A 23,054-nucleotide genomic window follows, 5' to 3' on the forward strand; every position below is an offset into this window, starting at 1 on the left:
TCATTGTTTTATCCCTCTCTGCATTAAATATTTTCTGGTGTTTTTTTCCGGCTGGAGCAAGATGATGTAGCACTTGGGAGCAAAAATGCAGAAGAGCAGACCAAAGCTGGACGCCAAGATTGCAAAAACCTCCACGGCCACTGAGTACTTCCCTGGGGAACTGACATACGCGGGGATGAAGGTGATCCACACGGCACAGAATATCAGCATGCTGAAGGTTATGAAGGTGGCTTCATTAAAGTTGTTGGGCAGTTTCCTAGCTAAAAATGCAAGGGCACAACAGAGACATGCAAGGGCACCAATGTAGCTGAACACGCAGCAGAAGTAGACCATGGAGCCAACATTACACTCCAGTATGATGATAGCCTTGTAGTACTTTGTGCTGTTGACAGGGAACGGAGGTGAGGAGGTGAGCCAAATGATGCAGATGACGGTTTGAACAGAGGTAAGACTAAAGACATTCAGCCGTTGGTGCATGGGGTTAAACCATTTAATCTTCTTGCGGTTGGGGAGTCTGGTTTTGAAGGCCATCAACACCACAACGGTTTTGCCCAGAATACAAGAGAGGCAAAGGACGAATGAGATACTGAAAACCGTGTGGCGTAACATGCAGGACCAGGTGGAAGGGCGATCGATAAAGGTGAGGGAACAGAGAAAGCATAGGGTCAATGCAAAGAGAAGAAGGAAGCTCAGCTCCGAGTTATTGGCTTTGACAAGAGGCGTGCTTTTGTGTTTGTAAAAAACGACAGCCGTTGCCATGGTTAAGAAGGCTCCGATTACTGCCAGGGTCACAAGCGAACTTCCCATCTCATCATCAAAGGAAAGGAATTCGACTCTCTTGGGCACGCACTGGGTTTTCAGCTCATTGGACCAGAACTCTGGAGAACACTTCAGGCAAGACACTGAATCTAAGAGAAAACAATGGGACATGTTATTATAGAGTCATAGTCATACAGCCTGGAAACAGGACCTTTAGCCCAACTTGCCCACAATGACTAACTAGACCCACCTGCCTCCGTTTGCCCCATATCCCTCTAAACTTGTCCCATCCATGTAGCTGTCTAATTGTTTCTTAAACATCGCAATAGTCCCTGCCTCAACTACCTCCTCTGTCAGACCTTGCCACACACCCACCACACTTTGTGTGAAAAAGTAACCCCTCAATTTCCTATTAAATCTTTGCCCTTCATCTTAAAACTTATGCCCTCTGTTTCTCAATTCCCCTACTCTGGGTAGAGACTCTGTGCTTCTATCCGATCTATTCCTGTCATGATTTTACACACCTCTATAAGATCACCCCTCATCCTCCTGTGCTCCAGGGAATAGAATCCCATCCTGCTCAACCTCTCCCTATAGCTCAGACCCTCGGGTTCTGGCAACATCTTTGTCAATCTTCTCTGTCCCCTTTCCAACTTGACAACATCTATTGGCGTATCAAGGGCAGTCGCTGTCACCAAAGCAACCAAAGGATAATTTTGTATCTCAGGCTCAGATATGCAATATTGAGATGAGTGTGTGCGAAGGAGGAGTTAATATTTAGGATAGAGACACAAGGAACTGCAGATGCCTGAATCTTGAGCAAAACACAAAAGTGCTGAAGAAACTCAGCGGCATCTGTAGAGGGATATGTTTCCGGGTCTAGACCCAACTCAAAACGTGGCCTATCCATTCCATCAACAGATGTTGCCTGACCCGCTGAATTGGTCCAGCACTTTGTGTTTTGCTAAATATTTAAGATGATTGCATTCCAACTTAAAGTGATTTGAAAGTTTGTGAACTGACATGATTTTGATAACTTTCTTTACCCTCTCTCTATCGCGGATGAGCCAATGAGCATCATGGTCTACCTTGATGCTCATTGGCAAACTCTGGGCAAGTCTTCACACACACCTAACACATTGGTGACCTTGCTATCAACACAATGCACGGGCACACATTTATCCGATTGTGATTTTTCTACCAACACAGAGGGGCATAGATAGGGTGAATGCACAGAGTCTTTTACCCAGAGAAGGGGAATCAAGAACAAGAGGACATAGCTTTAGTGTGAGGTCGGCAAGATTTCATAGAGAACTCAGGGGTAACGTTTTCACACAAAGGGTGGTGAGTGTGTGCAATGAGCTAGCAGATGATGTAATTGAGGTAGGTACAACATTTAAAGACATTTGGACAGTACATGGACATGAAAGGTTTTGACAGGAAAGGTATAACTACATTTCAGACAACCTGACAGGTAAATGAATAGGAAAGGTTTCGAGGGATATGGGCCAATCAATGGCAGGTGGGAGTAGCTTAGATGGGGCATCTTGGTCGGCATGGACGAATTGGGCCGAAGGGGCTGTTTCTGTGCTGTATGACTATGACTCTGATATGATAAGCACACACATGCATCATATTGGTGATCTATCGACACATTGCATGGACACACACCCATCTCAATGGCGATCTCTCTATCACACACAAGGCATGCACACACACCTATCACAATGGCGATCTCTCAACCATACACAATGCATGCTTACAAACCTGTCACATTGCTGATCTCCCCATCAGCACATGGGATGCAGATGAAACAACACAATGGCATTTCCTTTTTGACCGTTTTCCATGTGCCGGGAAGGCAGCTGTCAGAGCAAACTCCACGTGGAACCTGGGATCAAAGCAACAATAGTCAGCTCAGTCCAGTGAGCTTTACAAGTTGAAAGCAGAACATCTGCTTTTGCAGGGTGCCATAATGGCACAATGGTAGAGTTGCTGCCTCACAGCACCAGATACCCGGGTTCAAGTCTGACTATGGGTGCGGTCTATAAGGAGTTTGTACATTCTCCCTGTAACCTCTGATTTCCTCCAACACTCCAAAGATGTACAGGTTTGTCGGTTAATTGGCTTAGGTAAAAAATGGTACATTTTCCCTAGTGTGGACGGGGTGATCACTGGTCGGCGTGGACTCGGTGGTCCGAAAGTCCTGTTTCCGCGCTGTATCTCTAAAGTTTAAATTCTAATGTTGGTTGTCTTGCACATGATTATGTATAATGTACAATAACGGCGACCAATGAAAGATCTATATTTTATGTTTTGAGCCTTCATTAATTACAATTAGCATAATAAAATTTCAATCATAAATAGAGGGTAAATCTTAATTACAAATTTACCCCCCGACTGTAATTGTAGCTTCATTATAATAATTACAATCAAGGAAAACTAAAATGATCAAAATACAGATTTTCCTTTGGTCAACTTCATTGCATCTACCCACAAAATGGTTGAATTGGTTGTAATTGGAATAGAGAAATCTACGGTTTTAAGACAGACAGACATAGACACAGGCAGACACCGACAGATACAGACACCCAGACACACACAGACACACACAGACACACACAAACAAACAGACACACACAGTATCTCACTGCATCTCTAAAAATTAAAAAAAATGATGAAGTCATTCCAAGACCATTATGGATTATTACCTGTTTATTGGTAAACATGAACTTACCTCTTTCTTTCCATCAATCCAAATAATATCCTCTTTGCTTATGTGCAGTCTTTTCTCAAATTCTAGAAGTCCATCATAGTTTCCAATTGTAACAATGTGACCCACTCCTTCAGAATTTGACTGCCAGTTTACCAGTTCGTACAACGGGACTGTATCCAGGTTTTCGTCGAAATATATGTACTCCCCATTCTTAGCTGTGAAGTTTATTGCATACATATGATGAAGTAGCTTGAAAAAATGGAGAAATATAAGAGAATATATTACTGGTGAGAACTCCATTTACACAGGTAGATAGTGTGGTCAAAAAGGCTTTCGGCACATTGGCCTTCGACAGTCAGAGTATTGAGTATGGAAGTTGGGAGGTCATGTTGCAGTTATATAAAACACTGATGAGGCCACATTTAGAGTATTGTGGTCAGTTTTTGGCACAATGATATTGGAAAGAAGTTGTCAAACTGGAAAGGGTGCCGAGATGATTTTCAAGGTTGTTGCCAGTACTCAAGGGCCTGAGCTATAGGGAGAGGATGAGCAGACTGGGACTATATTTCTAGGAGTGCAGGAGAATGAGGGGTGATCTTAAAGATGTGGATAAAATCATGAGAGGAATATATCGGGTAAACCTCAGAAGCTCTTGCCCAGAGTAGGGGAATTAAGAACCAGAGGACATAGACAATAGACAATCGGTGCAAGAGTAGGCCATTCGGCTCTTCGAGCCAGCCCCGCCATTCAATGTGATCATCCACAATCAGTACCCCATTCCTGCCTTCTCCCCATATCCACTGTGGCCCCTGGTTCTGGACTCCCCCATCATCGGGAATATGTTTCCTGCCTCTAGCGTGTCCAAACCCGTAATAATCTTATATGTTTCAATAAGATCCCCTCCCATCCTTCTAAATTCCAGAGTGTACAAGCCCAGCTGCTCCATTCTCTCAGGATATGACAGTCCCGCCATCCCGGGAATTAACCTTGTGATTGTGATCCTACGCTGCAGTCCCTCAATTGCAAGAATGTCCTACCTCAAATTTGGAGACCAAAACTGCTCACAATATTCCAGGTGTGGTCTCACTAGGGCTTTGTACAACTGCAGGACCTCTTTGCTCCTATATTCAACTCATAGAAAATAGGTGCAGGAGGAGGCCATTCGGCCCTTCCAGCCAGCACTCCATTCATTGCGATCATGGCTGATCGTCACCAATCAATAACCCTTGCCTGCCTTCTCCCCATATCCCTTGATTCCACTAGCCCCTAGAGCTCTATCGAACTCTCTCTTAAATCCATCCAGTGATTTGGCCTCCAACTACTCTTGTTATGAAGGCCAACATGCCATTCGCTTTCTTGCCTGCTGTACCTGCATGCTTACTTTAATTGACTGATGAACAAGGACCCCCAGATCCCGTTGTACTTCCTCTTTTTCCAACTTGACACCATTTAGATACTAATCTGCCTTCCTGTTTTTGCTTCCAAAGTGGATAACCTCATATTTATCCACATCAAACTGCATCTGCCATGCATCGGCCCACTCACCCTACATGTCACTCTGCATTCTCATAACATCCTCCTCACAGTTCACACTGCCATCCAGGTTTGTGACATCTGCAAATTTGGTAATGTTACTTGTAATCCCTTCATCTAAATCATTAATATATATTGCAAATAGCTGCGGTCCCAGCACCGAGCCTTGTGGTACCCCACTAGTCACTGGGTTTCAGGTGAGGCGAGGAAGAATTCATAGGAACCTGAGGGGTAACTGTTTAACACAAAGTGTGGTGGGTGTATGGAATGAGCTGCCGGAGGAGGTAGTCGAGGCAGGTGCTGTTGCAATGTTTGAGAAACATTTAGACAGGTACATGGTTAGGATAGGTTTAGAGAGATATGAGCCAAACGCAGGCAGGTGGGACTAGTGTAGATGGGGCATGTTGGCTGGTGTGGGCATGTTGGGCAAAAGGGCCTGTTTCTATGCTGGACAACTCCATGACTTTATGGGTAACAGAACTGGTTCTGCAGCTGATGATTAACATAAAAATTTAAATAAAATTCCTCAATCAAAAGATACGGTATAAGAACCTTCAGCAAATTAGAAGGCCAATACTAATTTAGAATGAGTATTACTTTTTATTTTAAAAGCATTGTGATCTGGGGTGGCCTTCTAAACGAGCAACAGAACCCCAAAGCTTTCTCTTAAATCTCTCCCCTCTCACCTTCGGCCTATGCCCCCTAGTTTTCTAATCCTTTACCCTGGAAAAAAGATTCTGAGCGTTTACTTTATCTTTGTCCCTAGTGATCTTGTACACCCTAATAAGGTCACACCTCAGCCCCCTACACTCCAAAGAAAAAAGTCACTACTTAACCTACCTCTCCCTATAACTCAAGCCCGCAAGCCCAGGTAACGTCCTGGTGAATCTCTTCTGCTCCCCTTCCAAACTGTTGACATCCTTAACTAGAGCAGTCTTTTGGCACTAATGCTAAAACTGAGAACACAAACTTCCTCCCCAGAGACTAGGAAAGTTCAAGGTCATCTAAGTCCGGGGCTAACTTGTGTAGGAAGGAACTGCAGATGCGGGTTTATACGGCAGATAGACACAAAATACTGGAGTAACTCAACGGGTTAGATAGCATCTGTGGAAAAACGAAATAGATGACGTTTCAGGTCAAGATGTGAAGGTCTTCAAGAGTCTGAAGAAGGGTCTAGAGCAGAGATGTCACCTATTCCTTTTCTCCAGAGTTGCCTCCTGACCCGTTAAGTTACTCCAACATTTTGTGTCTATCTCCAACGAAGTGCAATTATTTCAAACGACGACTCTAACACAAAATACAAACAAAAAACGAATGCATCAATTATTAGCATGGCAGTGGGGCCTCGTCAGCGGTGAAGCCTTGCGGCGGTGGGACCGCAGCGGCGGCAGTGAAGCACTGCGGGTCGAACCACGGTCGGCGGTCGATGAGAGAGCGTGGGGGAACCGTGATGAGGGGGGAAGGGAAGAACATTGGAGGATCAGGAAGTGAAGAACAATGGACAATGGAGATCCGGCATGGGGGGGGGGGGGGGGGGGGGGGGGGGAGAACAAAGGAGGAGCCGGTGTACTTGGTAACTTGGTCAGCGCTGTGGGTGGCCGCTATGTGCTTACCTTAGGTATTACAAACAAGTAACAATAAAGTATTCTATTCCAAATTAGATGAGTAATATTTTCAGAAATGCTTTGGACCCTAAATTCTCTCGGGGAACAAAGGTCAACTTACTGAAATAAAATGACAAGAAATCATTGGGAAATCAAAGCACCTACCTCCCAAAGGTCGAGTTGTGAGTAGGTGAAGTTGGTTTTTATTAGCATGCTGTTGAGTGAATGTGCTATGGCATACACTGCCTTGTAGACGTTGTAAGCTATCCTCAACTGCGACACATCCGTGTACTGATTATGTATATTTTCCAACCTTTCTGCACCAGAACATATTTTTCCCCGAGTCCCTCCGTTCTCTTGACTGAAGTTCACTGGCTTCTCAAATGAACACTCAAATGTAGTTTCCCAAAATTCGGCCACAAAATCATTCTCTGGATATTTTGAGGGATGGACCTCGAGAAGGAATTCCTTCAATCCTGGCAGCGTTGCCCTGGGAACGGCAAAGCCTACCGTCCCGGCCAGGAATCTGGCTGCTTCTTTGGGGGAGAGGTTGGGCATTGTGACCCAGGACTCGCTGCCGACCCACTGGATCCCCGTCACATTCTGGCGGACAATCTCTTTGAGCAGTACTGCCATGTCGGCCTGGGCGACAAAGGCAACGACGATCCTCGTGGTGGCCCGCTTGATGGTGTTGATGAGATCCAGGAGCTTGTCTTTGGAGTCAGTTTTATGGACCGCCTCCGAGAAGGCGATGCAGATACCGAAGCTCTTCATACTCTTGATGATCTCGTCCATTGCCAGGGCTCCGTACGTGGTGTTGCTCCTGATGGTCCCGATCCAATTCCATCCAAAATACTGGACAAGCTGGGCTAAACCATCGACCTGGTGGTAGTCATTGGGAATGGTTCGGAAGAACGTTGGGAACTCATACATGTTGTTGAGATAGTCATATGCGGCGGAGTAACTAAACTGGGAGAGTGAACAGAAGCAAGATTAGAAATTGTGATTGGAAGTTGGATTTGAACCCTGACACGGTGAGGATATCCATAAACCAAGTGCCCGCTGAGAAGGATTTCAACCTAAGGGTATATAAAATAAATGAAAAACTTGGGTAGGTGTATGGAACGAGCTACCGTAGGAGGTGGTTGACGCAGGTACTATTGCAACATTTGAGAACATTTAAACAGGTACGTGGATAGCATAGGTTTAGATGGATATGGACTAACTTGGGGATGGCATGACCGAGTTGTGCCAAAGGGCCTGTTTTTGTGCTTTATGACTGACTTTCTGGTCGCACGAGGAAGTGGGTGAAGAACAGGGAAGGAGTTACCATCAACTTCAATGGCATAAAGTTATTTAATGCCATATAATTTCATAAAATATCGACCCAGTTTCTTCTTCCTACATGCCTCTTACATGCGGGATCCATCGGCTATTTCTGCACCATTTGTTAATCGGGATGTGCTCGGGTGTGGCAATCCTCCCTGGACTGTTTGTAAGAAGAGAATGCCACTGTGTGTTAACACTTCATACATGTGACAAATAAAGCAACGACAAACCGTTCAACCTTTGCACATCTTTTGAAACAATGTGATTTTATGTATATTTACCAACTCTGCTAAAATGGATTATCAGACCCATCTATGAAGATTTTCACGAATGATATAACCTTTTATATATAATTAAAGCACTAAATGTTTAATTATATAACAATATACATTATATGCAGTATATAAAATAAGCAGTCCCCATTCTCCAACTTCACTGGTCCCTCATAGAAAATCTTTGAGGCAGGGAATACTCAAGAATAAATAATTTACATGTAAAATATAAATTTATAAATATAACATCACACATGGTCTGTAGCCTCCAGCGGTGAGGAACAGGACCCTTCTGCCCGCGCTGCCTGTAGTGTCCTTGATACCAAGTTAAATGAATCCTATTAGAGGTGTACAAAATTATGTGAGGCATAGATTGGGTAAATGCACAGAAAATTTTACTCAGCGTAGGGGAACCAAGAACCAGAGGGCATAGGTCCAAGGTGAGGGGAGAAAGATTTAATGGAAAACTGTGGGGCAACTTATTTACACAAAAGGATGGTTTATCCCAGTAGTTTCCCCAACCACAAAGTGCAGGGGAAAATGAGAAACATTTGGACAGGTGCATGGATAGGATATGTTTAGAGGGATATAAGCCAAATGCAGGCAAGTGGTACTAGTGTTGATGGGGTATGTTGGTTCGTAAGCATGCAGGTACAGCAGGCAGTGAAGAAAGCTAATGGCATGTTGGCCTTCATAACGAGGGGATTTGAATATAGGAGCAAAGAGGCCCTTCTGCAGTTATACCAGGCCCTGGAGTATTGTGCGCAATTTTGGTCTCCTAATTTGAGGAAGGACATTGCTATTGAAGGAGTGCAGCGTAGGTTCACAAGGTAAATCCCCGGATGGCTGGACTCTCATATGATGAAAGAATGGAGCGACTGGGTTTGGATTCACTGAAATATAGAAGGATGAGTGGGGATCTTATAGAAACATATAAAATTATTAAGGGATTGGACACGCTAGATGCAGGAAACATATTCCCGACGTTGGGGGAGTCCAGAACCAGGGACCACAGTTTAAGAATAAAGGGTAGGCAATTTAGAACTGAGATAAGGGAAAAAAAATCACCCGGAGAGTTGTGAATTTGTGGAATTCTCTGCCTCAGAAGGCAGTGGAGGCCGATTCACTGGATGCATTCAAAATTGAGTTATATAGAGCTCTTAGGGCTCGCGGAATCAAGGGATGTGCGGAGAAGGCAGGAACGGGGTACTGATTGTGGATGATCAGCCATGATCACATTGAATTGCGGTGCTGGCTCGAAGGGCCGAATGGCCTACTCCTGCACCTATTTTCTATGTATCAACATTTCTATGTATGTCATTGGCTTTCTTCACTGCCTGCTGTACCTGCATGCTAACTTTCCTTGACTGATGTACAAGCACACCCAGTCTCGTTGCTCCTCCCATTCTCCTATTCTGACACCATTCAGATAATAATCTCCCATCATATTCTTGCCACCAAAGTGGATAACCTCACCTTTATCCACATTATACTGCATCTGCCATGCTTCTGCCCACTCACCCAACCTATCCAAGTCACCCTGCAGCTCATAGCATCCAACCTATCCAAGTCACCCTGCAGCCTCATCGCATCCTCCACGCAGCTCACACTGCCACCCAGCTTTGTGACATCCGCAAACTTTTAGAGTTGTTACATTTAATTCCCTCGTCTAAATTGTTAATATACATTTTAAACAACTGGGGTCCCAGCATTGACCCTTGCAGCACCCCCACTAGTCACTGCCTGCCATTCTGAAAAGGACCTGTTAATTCCTACTCTTTGCTTCCTGTCTTCCAACCAGTTCTCTATCCATGTCAATACCCTACCCCCAATACCACGTGCTCAAATTTTGCACACTAATCTCTTGTGTGGGACCTTGTCAAAGGCTTTTTGAAAGTCCAGATACACCACATCCACTGACTCTCCCTTATCCATTCTACTTGTTACATCCTCAAAAAATTCCAAAAGATTAGTCATGCATGATTTCCCCTTCATAAATCCGTACTGACTTTGACCGATCCCATCACTGCTTTCCAAATGCGCCGCTATTGCATCTTTAATATTCGACTCCAGCAGCTTCCCCTCTACCGATGTAGGGCTAACTGGTCTATAATTTCCCATTTTCTCTCTCCCTCCTTTTTTAATAAGTGGTGTTACATTGGCTACCCACCAGTCCACAGGAACTGATCCAAAGTCAAGAGATCAATGGAAAATGATCACCAATGTATCCACTATTTCTCGGGCCACCTCCTTGATGCAGACCATCAAGCCCTGGGGATTTATCTGCCTTCAGTCCCAACAGTTTACCTAACACCATTTTCTGACTAATGTGGGTTCCCTTCAGTTCCTCCCACCCATTGAATGATCCTCGGTCCCCTAGTATTTCCGGGAGATTATTTGTGTCTTCCTTAGTGAAGACAGACCCAAAATATTCGTTTAACTGTTCTGCCATTTCTTTATTTTCCAATATATATTCACCTGTCTCTGACTGTATGGGACGTACATTGTCTTCACTAATCTTTACCTGTTTACATACCTATAGAATCTTTTACGGTCAGTTTTTATATCCCGCAAGCTTTCTTTCATGCTCTTTCCCCCCCCTCTTAATGAACCCATTTGTCCTCCTCTGTTGAGTTCTAAATTTCTCCCAGTCCTCTGGTTTGCCGCTTCTTCTGGCCAATTTAAATGCCTCTTCCTTGGATTTAACACTATCCTTGGCTTCCCTCGTCAGTGACGGTTGAGCCGCCTTCTCAGTTTCATTTTTATCAGACAGGGATGAACAATTTCTGGAGTTCATCCATGCGGTCTTTAAATCTTTGCCATTGCATCTCCACTGTCAACCCTTTAGGTATAATTTGCGAGTCTATCCTAGCCAATTCCCGTCTCATATCTTAAGAGTCTCCTTTATTCAATTTCAGGACCCTAGCTGCCGAATTAACCGTGTCGCTCTCAACCATTGCCAGCCACGATACGAAAGAAACTGATTTAGGAGATGAAGCGGCCATGTAGAGCAACCGAATGGACGCGTATCTAGACGGTGGGAGTTGATATGATGGGGAGGGATGTTACTGAGCGCCCTACCATGGTGACATTGAAAGGGGTGATGACTCTCGCCACAGCTACCGACTGCATGGACTCCGCGTCCGTGACGATGATCGGGATGTTGGTGGTGGTCTTGCACTTGGGGTCAGCCAGCGTCGCTTCCTGCCCGCTGATTAGCAAAGTGGTCACTTTGGTGGACATGGCCGGATCTCCGCAGCCATCGTGGATCTGGTAACCCAGGGTGATGTTGGGCAGCAGAATCTGCTTCCTGTTGATCTCCTCGATGGTGAAAATCATGGTCTGAGCGAACTGAAACTGCGTGAAATCAAAACTGGGAGACAATGTGAGACGGGGTTAGAAGTTGTCCGTTGCAAACAGAAGCGATTTTCAGGAGAAAGGAGACACGAGGAACTTCCAGACACTGGAATCTTGAGCAAAACACAACTCAGGCACGAGGAACTGAACAGATACTGGTTTACAAAATAAGACACGAAGTGCTGGGGTATTACTCAGCGGGTCAGCCAGCATCTTCGGATAACATAGATACGCGACGTTTCGAGCCGAGACCTTTCTTCAGACTTTTGACTAGTCTGAAGAAGGTCCCCGACCTGAAACCTCAACCGTCCACGTTCTCCAAAGATACTGCCTGACCCGCTGAGTTACTTCGTGCCTTTTCTTTTTGCAAGGTAACTAACTCAGCGGGCCAGACAGCATCTGTGGTGGGAATGGCAGACGATGTTCGTGGTCGGGACCCTTCTTCAGACCTGTAGGATATCTCACGAACAAGGAAAATTGGGGTGACTCTTAATGAAAACGGGGTGGCAATAATTCATGCAGATCCCTGCTTAATAAGGACACGGTTTGTCAGAAACAAGGAACTGTAGATGCTGGTTAATACACAAAAGGACACAAAGTGCTGGAGTAACTCAGCAGGTCAGACAGCATCTCAAGAGAACATAGATAGGTGACGTTTCTGGTCGAGACCGTTCGGGGAGTCTGAAGATGCGTCGCGACCCGAAACGTCAACTATCCACGTCCTCTATGGATGCTGCCTGTCCCGTTGAGTTACCCCAGCACTTGTGTCCTGGTTTACACGATGTGCTGTTTCGATTGAGATATCGATCTAAAGCGAGCATTTATTCGTTCAGTTAGTATTTTCCTACACATGACCTCACCAAATATTCCCCGCTTCTTTCACCAAATTTCTACCGCGTTATTTCTCCATGAAGATTTAAATTAAGAGAGGATCAAGGGGCCACGTCTGTTGCCAAGAAGGAACAAGTGCGACCTTCTCGTTACCCGAGCCAGTGTCCACGATCGAGGTGAGAACTAACAGGTGTATTAGATCGAGACACAAGGAACTGCAGATGCTGGAATCTTGGGCAAAATCACAAAGTGCTGGAGGATTTCAGCAGGTCTGGCAGCATCTGAGAAGGGGATGGGCAGGCGACGCCTCGGGTTGGGGCCCTTCTTCAGACTGATTTGAACTATCTTTCCCAATTCTGAGTAACGTCCTTGGAATCTTGGAACACAGATGCGGATTGATCAGCGGAGACGTTCTGGCATTTTCCGCTTTTGTTTTAAACATTTCACATTTCCAAATTCTGGGGTTAGTTCGATTTTCAGAAACTATACCAATACAGTATATATGAATGAGGCAGCAAACGTGAACATCTTGCGACGGCACGATGGCTCAGCTAGTGGAGCGCTGCCTCACAGCGCCAGAGACCCGGGTTCGATCCCGACAAAGTCTTTGTGGAGTTTGTACGTTTTCCCGTTACCTCGTGGGTTTCCTCTGGGTGCTCCGGTTTCCACCCACGTCCAAAGGACGTATGGGTTTACGAGTTAATTGGACTTATGTAGATTGGTCCGAGCGTGAAGGGAGTGGATGAGAAAGCGGGATAACATAGAACTAGTGTGAACGGGTGATGGATGGTCGGCATGGACTCGATGGGCCGAAGGGTCTGTTTCCGCGCTGCCTCTCTAAATCAAAACGATTGGATTTACGCAATATTAAAGCAACGAAGACATTCTTCTTACCAAGATGATACCCGTTACAATAACGAGTTAGATATACTGATGTTAGTATATTCTGATTTCAGTTGGAAGGAAATCAAAAGACGAGAGTAAAATGACCCGAGACTGCAGACACTTCCTTGGAGCGAAGGGTGGACGCAAAATGTCGAGTCTTAATTTAATTTAATTTAGTTTAATTTAGTTTAATTTTCCAGATACAGCGTGGAAACGGCCCCTTCGTCCCAATACAGCGCCAGAGAACTGGGTTCGATCCTGACCTCGGGCGCTGTCTGTGTATGTGGAGTTTGTACGTTCCCTTTCCCTTCGCCTTCCTCTTCGTCCCACCAAGTCCACGCCGATTATCGATCACCCGTACACACTAGCTCCCACTTTCTCATCCACTCCCTGCATGCTGAGGGCAATTTACCGAAGGGCAATTTACCGAAGGCCAATTAACTTACAAACCCTCACGTCTTTGGGATATGGGGGGAGAAACAGGAGCACCTGGAGTAAACCCACGCGGTCACAGGGAGAACGTACAAACTCCACACACCAGAGAGTGCCCGAGGTCAGGATCGAACCCATTTCTCTGGCGTTGTGAGGCAGGGGCTCTACCACCTGCGCCGCCGTGTCATTCGTTTCCAATACACGAACTGGCCAAACCTTCGGAAACTCGGCGAAGCACCCGGTTGCGTGGGGTTTTGAGTCAGCTTTAAGTGAGAGGACATATGGAGTAGAATTAACAGAGGCAGACAGTGTGGGGGTGTTCAGGGCTAATAAAGCCACATAACCAAATGCTGGACAAAACTTATAATGACCAGCTTGGGTCTGGCGCTCCAGCGCCTCTTCCAATTCCACGCCACATACTTTGTAGAGTATCCGATTCGGGCCTGAAGGGTTCAACATTGAAACAGCACAAGCCTTTTCTTACGAAATAGAGCCATAGAATCATACAGCACAAAACAGGCCCTTCGGCCCAACTGCTCCATGCCGATCAAGATGCCCCACCTGGATCTGTACCTTTTCACACCTCTAGTTTCCCTTTCCCCTGTCTCTCAGTCTGAAGAAATGTCTCGACGCGAAGCTTTTCTCCAGAAATGTTGCCTGACCTGCTGAGTTGCTCCAGCTTTTCGTGTCTAACTTCGGTGTAAACCGGCATCGGCAGATCCTTCCTATACATTTTGTCTGCCCCATCTGAGCTAGTCGCATTTGCGCGCCTGACGCGCTGAGTTACTCCAGCACTTGCTACTTTGTTTGTACACCGGCATCTGCAGATGGCCCGTATTTGGTCCATATCACTCTAACCCTTTCCTATCCATGCACCTGTCCTAATGCCTTTTAAATGTTGTGATAATACCTGCCTCAACTACCTCTTCGGGTTGGAGAAGGGTCCTTACCCGAAACATCACCTGTCCATGTTCTCCACAGACGCTGCCTCACCCGCCGAGTTATCCCAGCACGTTGTGTCTTCCTCTTGCAACTCATTCCATATATCCACCTCCCTCAATTTTCACACGGAGCTTAGACAAGTAGAGTATGGTACTGTATCAGAATAGCAAAACTCCTCTGTACCAATCAGCCGCTTCTCTATTCCCTCCACAGATGCTGCCTGGCCCGCTGAGTTACTCCAGTACTTTGTGTTTTGTAAACGAGCATCTGCAGTTTCTTGTTTCTACATTCTAAGGAGACCATGTTCCGTTACTCGTTTGGGTGCAAGGACTAACCTTTTGCATTCGGGCGGCCCGGGAGGAGATCGGAAGTCGAGAACTTGTTCTTCTCGGTAGTAGTGGATGTTGAAGGACCCACCGACCACGATATCTCCGTCCTTTGATATCCGAGGCAGGTCAAACTTTCCTCGAAGCCGACAGAGCGAATCATTCTGGCCCAGGATGAGGGCAGGCAAGAGGGGAATGAGATACAGATAGCGGACCATTGCAGAGAGCGGTTGCCAAGAGCTGGTGGAACGTAGTTCCTGGATTGCTCAATATATGTATCCTTGTAGGCTCCACAGATGCGCAAATGACAGCATATTTGGCCAACATTGCCATGAATTGATTAAAATATCAGGGAACTGGAACAATTCCAAGAGAATTAGTACAAGATTCTGCCACCGTCTCCCGAGGAGATTTGCACATATTCCTTCGTGGGCAGCACAACTTGGGGAGCATTGGGTCCATATGTGGGCCCAGCCTTAAACATGTTACTTGGCAACCACGCGTAAAGGGCCACCGTTCTGTAACATCATTCCGGGCTCCCACTGGCGATTTTCAAATTGCCTGGATATTTTAGGAAAGTAACTAGAAATCCCAATGGCGGTGTACATTTACAGGTGGACTCACGTTAGTCTTATTGTGGTTCATGTAAATTGGAACTAATTATACAGTACGTTGGTCCTGCATTTGGTCCCTTTCACTCTAACCCTTTCCTATCCATGCACCTGCCCTAATGGCTTTTAAATGTTGTAATAGTACCTGCCTCAACTACCTCTTCGGGCTGGAGAAGGATCCCAACCCGAAACATCACCTGTGCATCTGTGCACTGTGGGCGTCCTGATTGTAATCATGTATAGTCTTTGAGTGGATCGCATGCAACGCTTTTCACTGTACATAGAAACATCGAAACATAGAAAATAGGTGCAGGAGTAGGCCATTTGGCCCTTCGAGCCTGCACCGCCATTCAATATGATCATGGCTGATCATCCAACTCAGAATCCTGTACCTGCCTTCTCTCCATACCCCCTGATACCCACAACGGCCACATCTAACTCCCTCTTAAATATAGCCAATGAACTGGCCTCAACTACCTTCTGTGGCAGAGAATTCCAGAGATTCACCACTCTCTGTGTGAAAAATGTTTTTCTCATCTCGGTCCTAAAAGATTTCCCCCTTATCCTTAAACTGTGACCCCTTGTTCTGGACTTCCCCAACATCTGGAACAATCTTCCTGCATCTAGCCTGTCCAACCCCTTAAGAATTTTGTAAGTTTCTATAAGATCCCCCCTCAATCTTCTAAATTCTAGCGAATACAAGCCGAGTCTATCCAGTCTTTCTTCATATGAAAGTCCTGACATCCCAGGAATCAGTCTGGTGAACCTTCTCGGTACACATGACAATAAATTAACTAATTAGTACAATGGTACACAACAATTACAGCCGCTCAGAAGACATCCATACACTGAAGGATCCCTTTGCCTTAAACAAACACATTGAATCTTTCAGAACATTCTGAAGATGGGTACCAACCCAAAACGAGGCCCTTCCATTCCCTCCACAGATGATGCCTGACCAGCTAAGTTCCTCCAGTATTTTGTATTTTTGCTCAAGATTCCAGCATCTGTAGTTCCCTGTGTCTCTGTCTAACACACCTGTTAGTTCTCACCTCGATCGTGGACACTGGCTAAGATTGAAGGCTATATTAGTGGGATCTGGAGTCACGTACTGGCAGACTGGGTAAGAGAGATGTAAGAGACTGCAGATGTTGGAATCTTGAGCAAAACACAAAGATAGAAACATAGAAACATAGAAAATAGGTGCAGGAACAGGCCATTCGGCCCTTCGAGCCTGCGCCGCCATTCAATATGATCATGGTTGTTCATCCAACTCAATATTCCATCTCTGCCTTCTCTCCATACCCCCTGATCCCTTTAGCTACAAGGGCCACATCTAACTCCCTCTTAAATATAGCCAATGAACTGGCCTCAACTACCTTCTGTGGCAGAGAATTCCACAGATTCAAAACTCTCTGTGTAAAATATGATTTTCTCATCTCGGTCCTAAAAGACTTCCCTCTTATCCTTAAACTGTGACACCTAGTTCTGGACTTCCTCAACATCGGGAATAATCTTCCTGCATCTAGCCTGTCCAATCCCTTAAGAATTTTGTAAGTTTCTATAAGATCCCCCCTCAATCTTCTAAATTCTAGCATGTACAAGCCGAGTCTATCCAGTCTTTCTTCATATGAAAGTCCTGCCATCCCAGGAATCAGTCTGGTGAACCTTCTCTGTACTCCCTCTATGGCAAGAATGTCTTTCCTCAGATTAGGAGATCAAAACTGTACGCAATACTCCAGGTGTGGTCTCACCAAGACCCTGTACAACTGCAGTAGAACCTCCCTGCTCTTATACTCAAATCCTTTTGCTATGAATGCTAACATACCATTTGCTTTCTTCACTGCCTGCTGCACCTGCATGCCTACTTTCAATGACTGGTGTACCATGACACCCGGGTCTCATTGCATCTCCCCTTTTCCTAATCGGCCACCATTCAGATAATAGTCTACTTTCCTGTTTTTGACACCAAAGTGGATAACCTCACATTTATCCACATTATACTGCATCTGCCATGCATTTGCCCACTCACCCAACCCATCCAAGTCACCTTGCAGCCTCCTAGCATCCTCCTCACAGCTAATACTGCCCCCCAGCTTTGTGTCATCCGCAAACTTGGAGATGTTGCATTCAATTCCCTCATCCAGATCATTAATATATATTGTAAATAGCTGGGATCCCAGCACTGAGCCTTGCGGTACCCCACTAGTCACTGCCTGCCATTCTGAAAAGGACCCGCTTACTCCTACTCTTTGCTTCCTGTCTGCCAGCCAGTTCTCTATCCACATTAATACTGAACCCCCAATACCGTGTGCTTTAAGTTTGCATACTAATCTCTTATGTGGAACCTTGTCAAAAGCCTTCTGAAAGTCCACATATAACACATCCACTGGTTCTCCCTTTTCCACTCTACTAGTTACATCCTCAAAAATTTCTATAAGATTCGTCAGACATGATTTACCTTTCATAAATCCGTGCTGACTTTGTCCAATGAATTCACGACTTTCCAAATGTGCTACTATCCCATCTTTAATAACTGACTCCAGAATTTTCCCCACCACCGATGTTAGACTTACTGGTCTGTAATTCCCCGTTTTCTCTCTCCCTCCCTTTTTAAAAAGTGGGGTTACATTAGCTACCCTCCAGTCCTCAGGAACTACTCCAGAATCTAAAGAGTTTTGAAAAATTATCACAAATCCACTATTTCTGCGGCTACTTCCTTAAGTACTCTGGGATGCAACTTATCTGGCCCTGGGGATTTATTGGCCTTTAATCCATTCAATTTACCTAACACCGGCTAACCTGGATTTCACTCAGTTCCTCCATCTCATTTAACCCCCGGTCCCTTGCTATTTCCGGCAGATTATTTATGTCTTCCTTCCTTCCTGCCAGTTTTCTTTCATAATCTATTTTCCCTTTCCTCATTAAGCCTTTTGTCCTCCTCTGCTGGACTCTGAATTTCTCCCAGTCCTCTGGTAGGCTGCTTTTTCTAGCTAATTTGTACGCTTCTGGAAGAACTCGGTGGATCAGGCAGCATCTGTGGAGGGAATGGATGTGGATATTTTGGATCAAGACCCTGCAGGATTGTCTGCGTGCTGGTTCCAGAAGTGGATCTGCAATCACATTTCAATTACTTCACTCTTTTAAACCTCTACTCCAACAACAGCATTTCTTATCTGTGCACTTCTTCATCTCCTCACAGATCTGTCAACTCCCTTCATCCTGTATCTGTACACTGTGGATGGCTCGATTGTAATTATGTTTGTCATTAATGTGACAATAAACTCAACTAAACAACTAAACTGAACTAAACTAAACTAAACTAAACTGGACAGAAGATAGCCAGTATGAAGAGATGAGAGGGAGGTGTGAGGCAGGGACTGGTAGGTAATACGTGGAACCAGGTGAAATGGAGGCAATGGGAAGTTGGAGTCAGGTAGGGGGAAAGGAGAGGGGTGGATGGTGGAGACAGAGATTGGAAAGTGATTTGTGGAGCATGAAAAGGGGGGGGGGGGGGGGATTATGGACAAGTGGGAGCAGATGGGTAACAAATCTTTGTAATGGGGAGAGTGGGTGTGGAAAAGGTAAATTAGAGGGAGAGAGAACCCAGGTGGACAGGTAGATTAAAAAAACACAGGAGATGGAGGTTACCTGAAACTGGAAAACCCAATGTCAACTCCCTTCATCCTGTATCTGTACACTGTGGATGGCTCGATTGTAATCATACCATTGGGTTTCAGACTACTAAAGTGGAATATGAGGTGCGCTTTCAGTCTGTGTTTGATATTTCGGGACTCTTCTTCGGACTGATGGAGTAGAGGTGGGAGAAACCTGGAAACGAGATTAAGCACTGCCATTAAAACAAAAGTACTGTGAGAAAATAATTAATTTAAAACCTTTTTGATTGCCTATACGGACCCACAACGAACAGCAGATGCTGCAATCTTGAGCAAAACACTAAATGCTGGAGTAACCCAGCTGGTCAGACAGCATCTGTGGAGGGAATTGACAGGCACATTTTGTTGGACTTCTTCAATCCTTCTTATGTGGACATTTTAGTGCTGCAATAATTACATGTTTCAATTTCAGAACACTACTGCCTTTCAGAGGAGATGCTAAATTGAACCTGTAACAAAAACACCCTATTTACAGCCAACTGTCTTTTTATTTTGAAGATAGACACAAAAAACTGGAGTAACTCAACGGGTCAGGCAACATCTCTGGAGAAAAGGAATAATTTGATGTTTCGGATTGAGACTCTTCAGTGTCTTTTTCTTTTAGTTGTCTTGGATAATTGATGTTTTTGGACGATACCTGTGTCCATGATGTTGCTGCAAGCGAGGTTATCATTGTATCTGTACCTCACTGTACTTCTGCAAATGACAATAAACTCGACTTGACTTGAATACATGGCTAGGACTTGATACCTACGGAGCAATAATGCCCTAGTTGCTGATACCTAACGCATAAAGATAGGGTCCTAGATTTTGCGATTTTATTGATTTATTTTATTAGCACTTACTTACCAAGTGGCTTCTTTGATATCCTGATCAATTGATTGGGCACCCTTTTTCTTTGCAGTTCCGCACAAATCCTCATGGCCACAGTCCTTGTGCACTGTTGATCTTATCCCCTCATCTTGCAAACTGTCACTCTGAGAACAATCTTTCTCTCCAAATCTTGCTTTTACGTCACCTGTTGACTTATTGGAAAGATCCTGGGGGATAGAAGTGGAAGAGGTGAGAATTTCTAGAACTCAGGGTCACTGTTTAGTTCATTTTGGTTTAGTTTATTATCATCAATTGTACCGAGGTACAGTGAAAAGCTTTTGTTGCGTGCTATTCCGCCAAAGAAAAGACCGCACACGATTACAATCAAGTCGTCCACAGTGTACAGATACAGGATTCAACATTTAGTGCAAGATAAAGTCTGATTAAACATAGTTCAAAGGTCTCGGGAGTTTGCCATGTGAGATGGAGAAGAGGCTATTTATTTTATTTTAGATGTTGTGACTCTTTAGGACTCTTCCTCAAAGGGTGGTGGAAGCAGAGTCTCTGAATAGTTTTAATGCACACATGGGATAACTCACTAATAAGCATAGGGGGCGAATAGATCAGATCAGATCAGAATACTTTATCATCGTACACATCAAGGTGCAATGAAATTGCTTGTTCACATGAAGTTTACAGAGTACACAGGACATATGGTAATGATAGATACAACAAAAAATACAATGATGAGTGCAAAATTATAGAATGGTGCAGGATTACAGTGCAAAATCAGAGTGGTGCATACAAATATTAGGTGCAATAAATGGATGAGGTAGAGTTACGAGTAATAGTATGTGGCAGCATCTCTGGGAGTGCACAGTGATGCAGCGGGTAGAGCTGCTGTCTTACAGCGCCAGAGACCCGGGGTCGATTTTGACCACTGGTGTTGTCTGTACGGAGTTTGTACGTTCTCCCTGTGACCATGTGGGTTTTCTCCCAGTGCTCCACTTTCCTCCCACACTCCAAAGACATGCAGGTTTGTAGGTTAGTTGATTTTGGAAAAGTTGTAAAATTGTCCCTAGCGTGCAGGATAGTGTTAGTATACGGGGTGAACGCAGATGGGCGCGGACTCAGTGGGCTGAAGGGCCTGTTTCCATGATGTATATCTAAATTCTAAAATCTAAAGTGTAAAGTTTAAAGGCAGAGGTATGAAAGAGGTGATTGGTACAAGGGTCAGATAACAGTCAGTCTGGTCGTCTGAGCCATCAAGCTCCTGTATTTTCTCCCAGAAGGAAGAGGAGGGAGAAGGGAATGGCCAGGGTGGCAGGCATCCTTGACGATACTTCCAGCCTTCCTGATGTATTGCACCGTGGAGATGGACCAGTTGGAAGGAAGTGACAAGCCAGTGATGGGCTGTGTTCACCACTCTCTGCTGGTTCAGGAGGTCAAGAGCAGGGCAGTTGCCATGTAGGCTGAGATGCATTCCACCAGAATACTTTCTGTTGCACATCTGTGGAGGTTTGAAGGAATCTTCATGGACATGCTGAATCTTCTCAGATGTCGAAGAGAACACCACTTGAAGGGACCTAGATAGGTTGCTAGTGATATGGATGCCTCGGATCATCTTAACAGCTACTCCATTGATCAGCACAGGGTTATTTGAACCTGGTGGTGTGGGACTTCAGGCTTCTGTACCTCCTGCCTGATGGTAGGAAGGAGAAGAGGGCATGGCCTCTATAGTATAGATCCTTAATGATCGATGCCACCTTCTTGAGGCGGTGCAGGTAGTTAAGGCAATTGGTGGTATGTTGGCCTTCACAACAAGAGAGGAGCAAGGGTGTCTTGCTACAATCATAAACGGCCTTGCTGCAATTGCACTGGACATATCTGGTGTGCAATTTTGGTTTCCAAACCTAAGAAAGGATACATTCGGCAGAGAGATTCAGCAAAGCTTAATTTTTGAGTCCTGTGATCTCCTTCTTCTTCTTCTTGCGAATGAAACATAGTAATAATAATAATAATATATTTTATTGTCATTGCACATCAGTGCAACGAGATTTTGTATGCAGCTTCCAACCGATGTCAAAAAAATAAATAAATAAATAAACTGTGCGACGTGACCATCTGCGGGTGACAGTCCAGGTGGGATGGGGGGCACTCAGCAGGGCCGGTTCAGAGCCGCTATAGCTCTGGGAATGAAGCTGTTTCTGAGTCTGGAGGTTCGGGCGTAGAAGGCCTTGTAACGTCTGCCAGAGGGAAGTAGTTCGAACAGTCCATTACAAGGGTGTGAGGAGTCTTTATGGATGCTGACGGCCTTCCTGAGGCACCGTGTGTGGTAGATGCCCTCCAAGGCTGATAGCAGTGTCCCAATAATCCTCTGCGCTCTGTGGACGACGCGCTGAAGAGCTCTCCTTTCCGCCTCCGTGCAGCTGAGATACCACACAGAGATGCCATACGTTAATATGCTCTCTGTGGTGCAGCGGTAGAAGGAATAGTAATAGTTAGATCTCAAGCCTGGTGTTGAGCAGCCAGGTTGTTGTCTCTGCGTCAATGCCTGCCAGGCCCTGAGCTCCATTTGGTGGGTGGTGGAGCGGGCACCCAGAGATGACATCTGTTGTTCTGCTCCACATTCACAGGCTGGGCTCTGGCGGAGTCCCCATCTCCACATGCTGGCATTGAAACGCCCAACTCCAGTACCAAGTCTGTTGAGCTTCACCCATGCTCCTCTGAGGAGGTCAGACCCTGTGATGGCAGATCTTTAATATGAGGAGAAACCAGATCAACTGCTTTGTATTCATTAATGTTTCAAAGAATGAGAGAGGATCTCATTGAAACTCATAAAACTGACATACTGGATATGAGGTGGCAACACAAGAAACTGCAGATGCTGGAATCCTTAGCAAAAAGCAAAGTGTTAGAGGAATGATTTTGACAGGTACATGGATAGAATAGGTTGCGTGGGATATG

The 23,054-nt window shown here is 45.2% G+C and overlaps 1 protein-coding gene across 1 annotated transcript; it reads right to left on the reverse strand.

Annotated features, from left to right (window-relative positions):
• LOC116979867 (extracellular calcium-sensing receptor-like) lies at positions 1 to 11,579 on the reverse strand. The gene is made up of 5 exons (XM_033031769.1): positions 11,295 to 11,579; positions 6,778 to 7,581; positions 3,497 to 3,724; positions 2,527 to 2,650; positions 1 to 908 (listed from the first exon to the last, which is right to left on the reverse strand). The coding sequence occupies exons 1-5, from the start codon at positions 11,550 to 11,552 to the stop codon at positions 1 to 3; spliced, it is 2,322 nt and encodes a 773-aa protein (XP_032887660.1). The 5' UTR covers positions 11,553 to 11,579.
• Between the last annotated feature and the right edge of the window lie 11,475 nt (positions 11,580 to 23,054).

Source organism: Amblyraja radiata, chromosome 13 (genome assembly GCF_010909765.2).
Source record: "Amblyraja radiata isolate CabotCenter1 chromosome 13, sAmbRad1.1.pri, whole genome shotgun sequence".
Classification (NCBI taxonomy): domain Eukaryota; kingdom Metazoa; phylum Chordata; class Chondrichthyes; order Rajiformes; family Rajidae; genus Amblyraja; species Amblyraja radiata.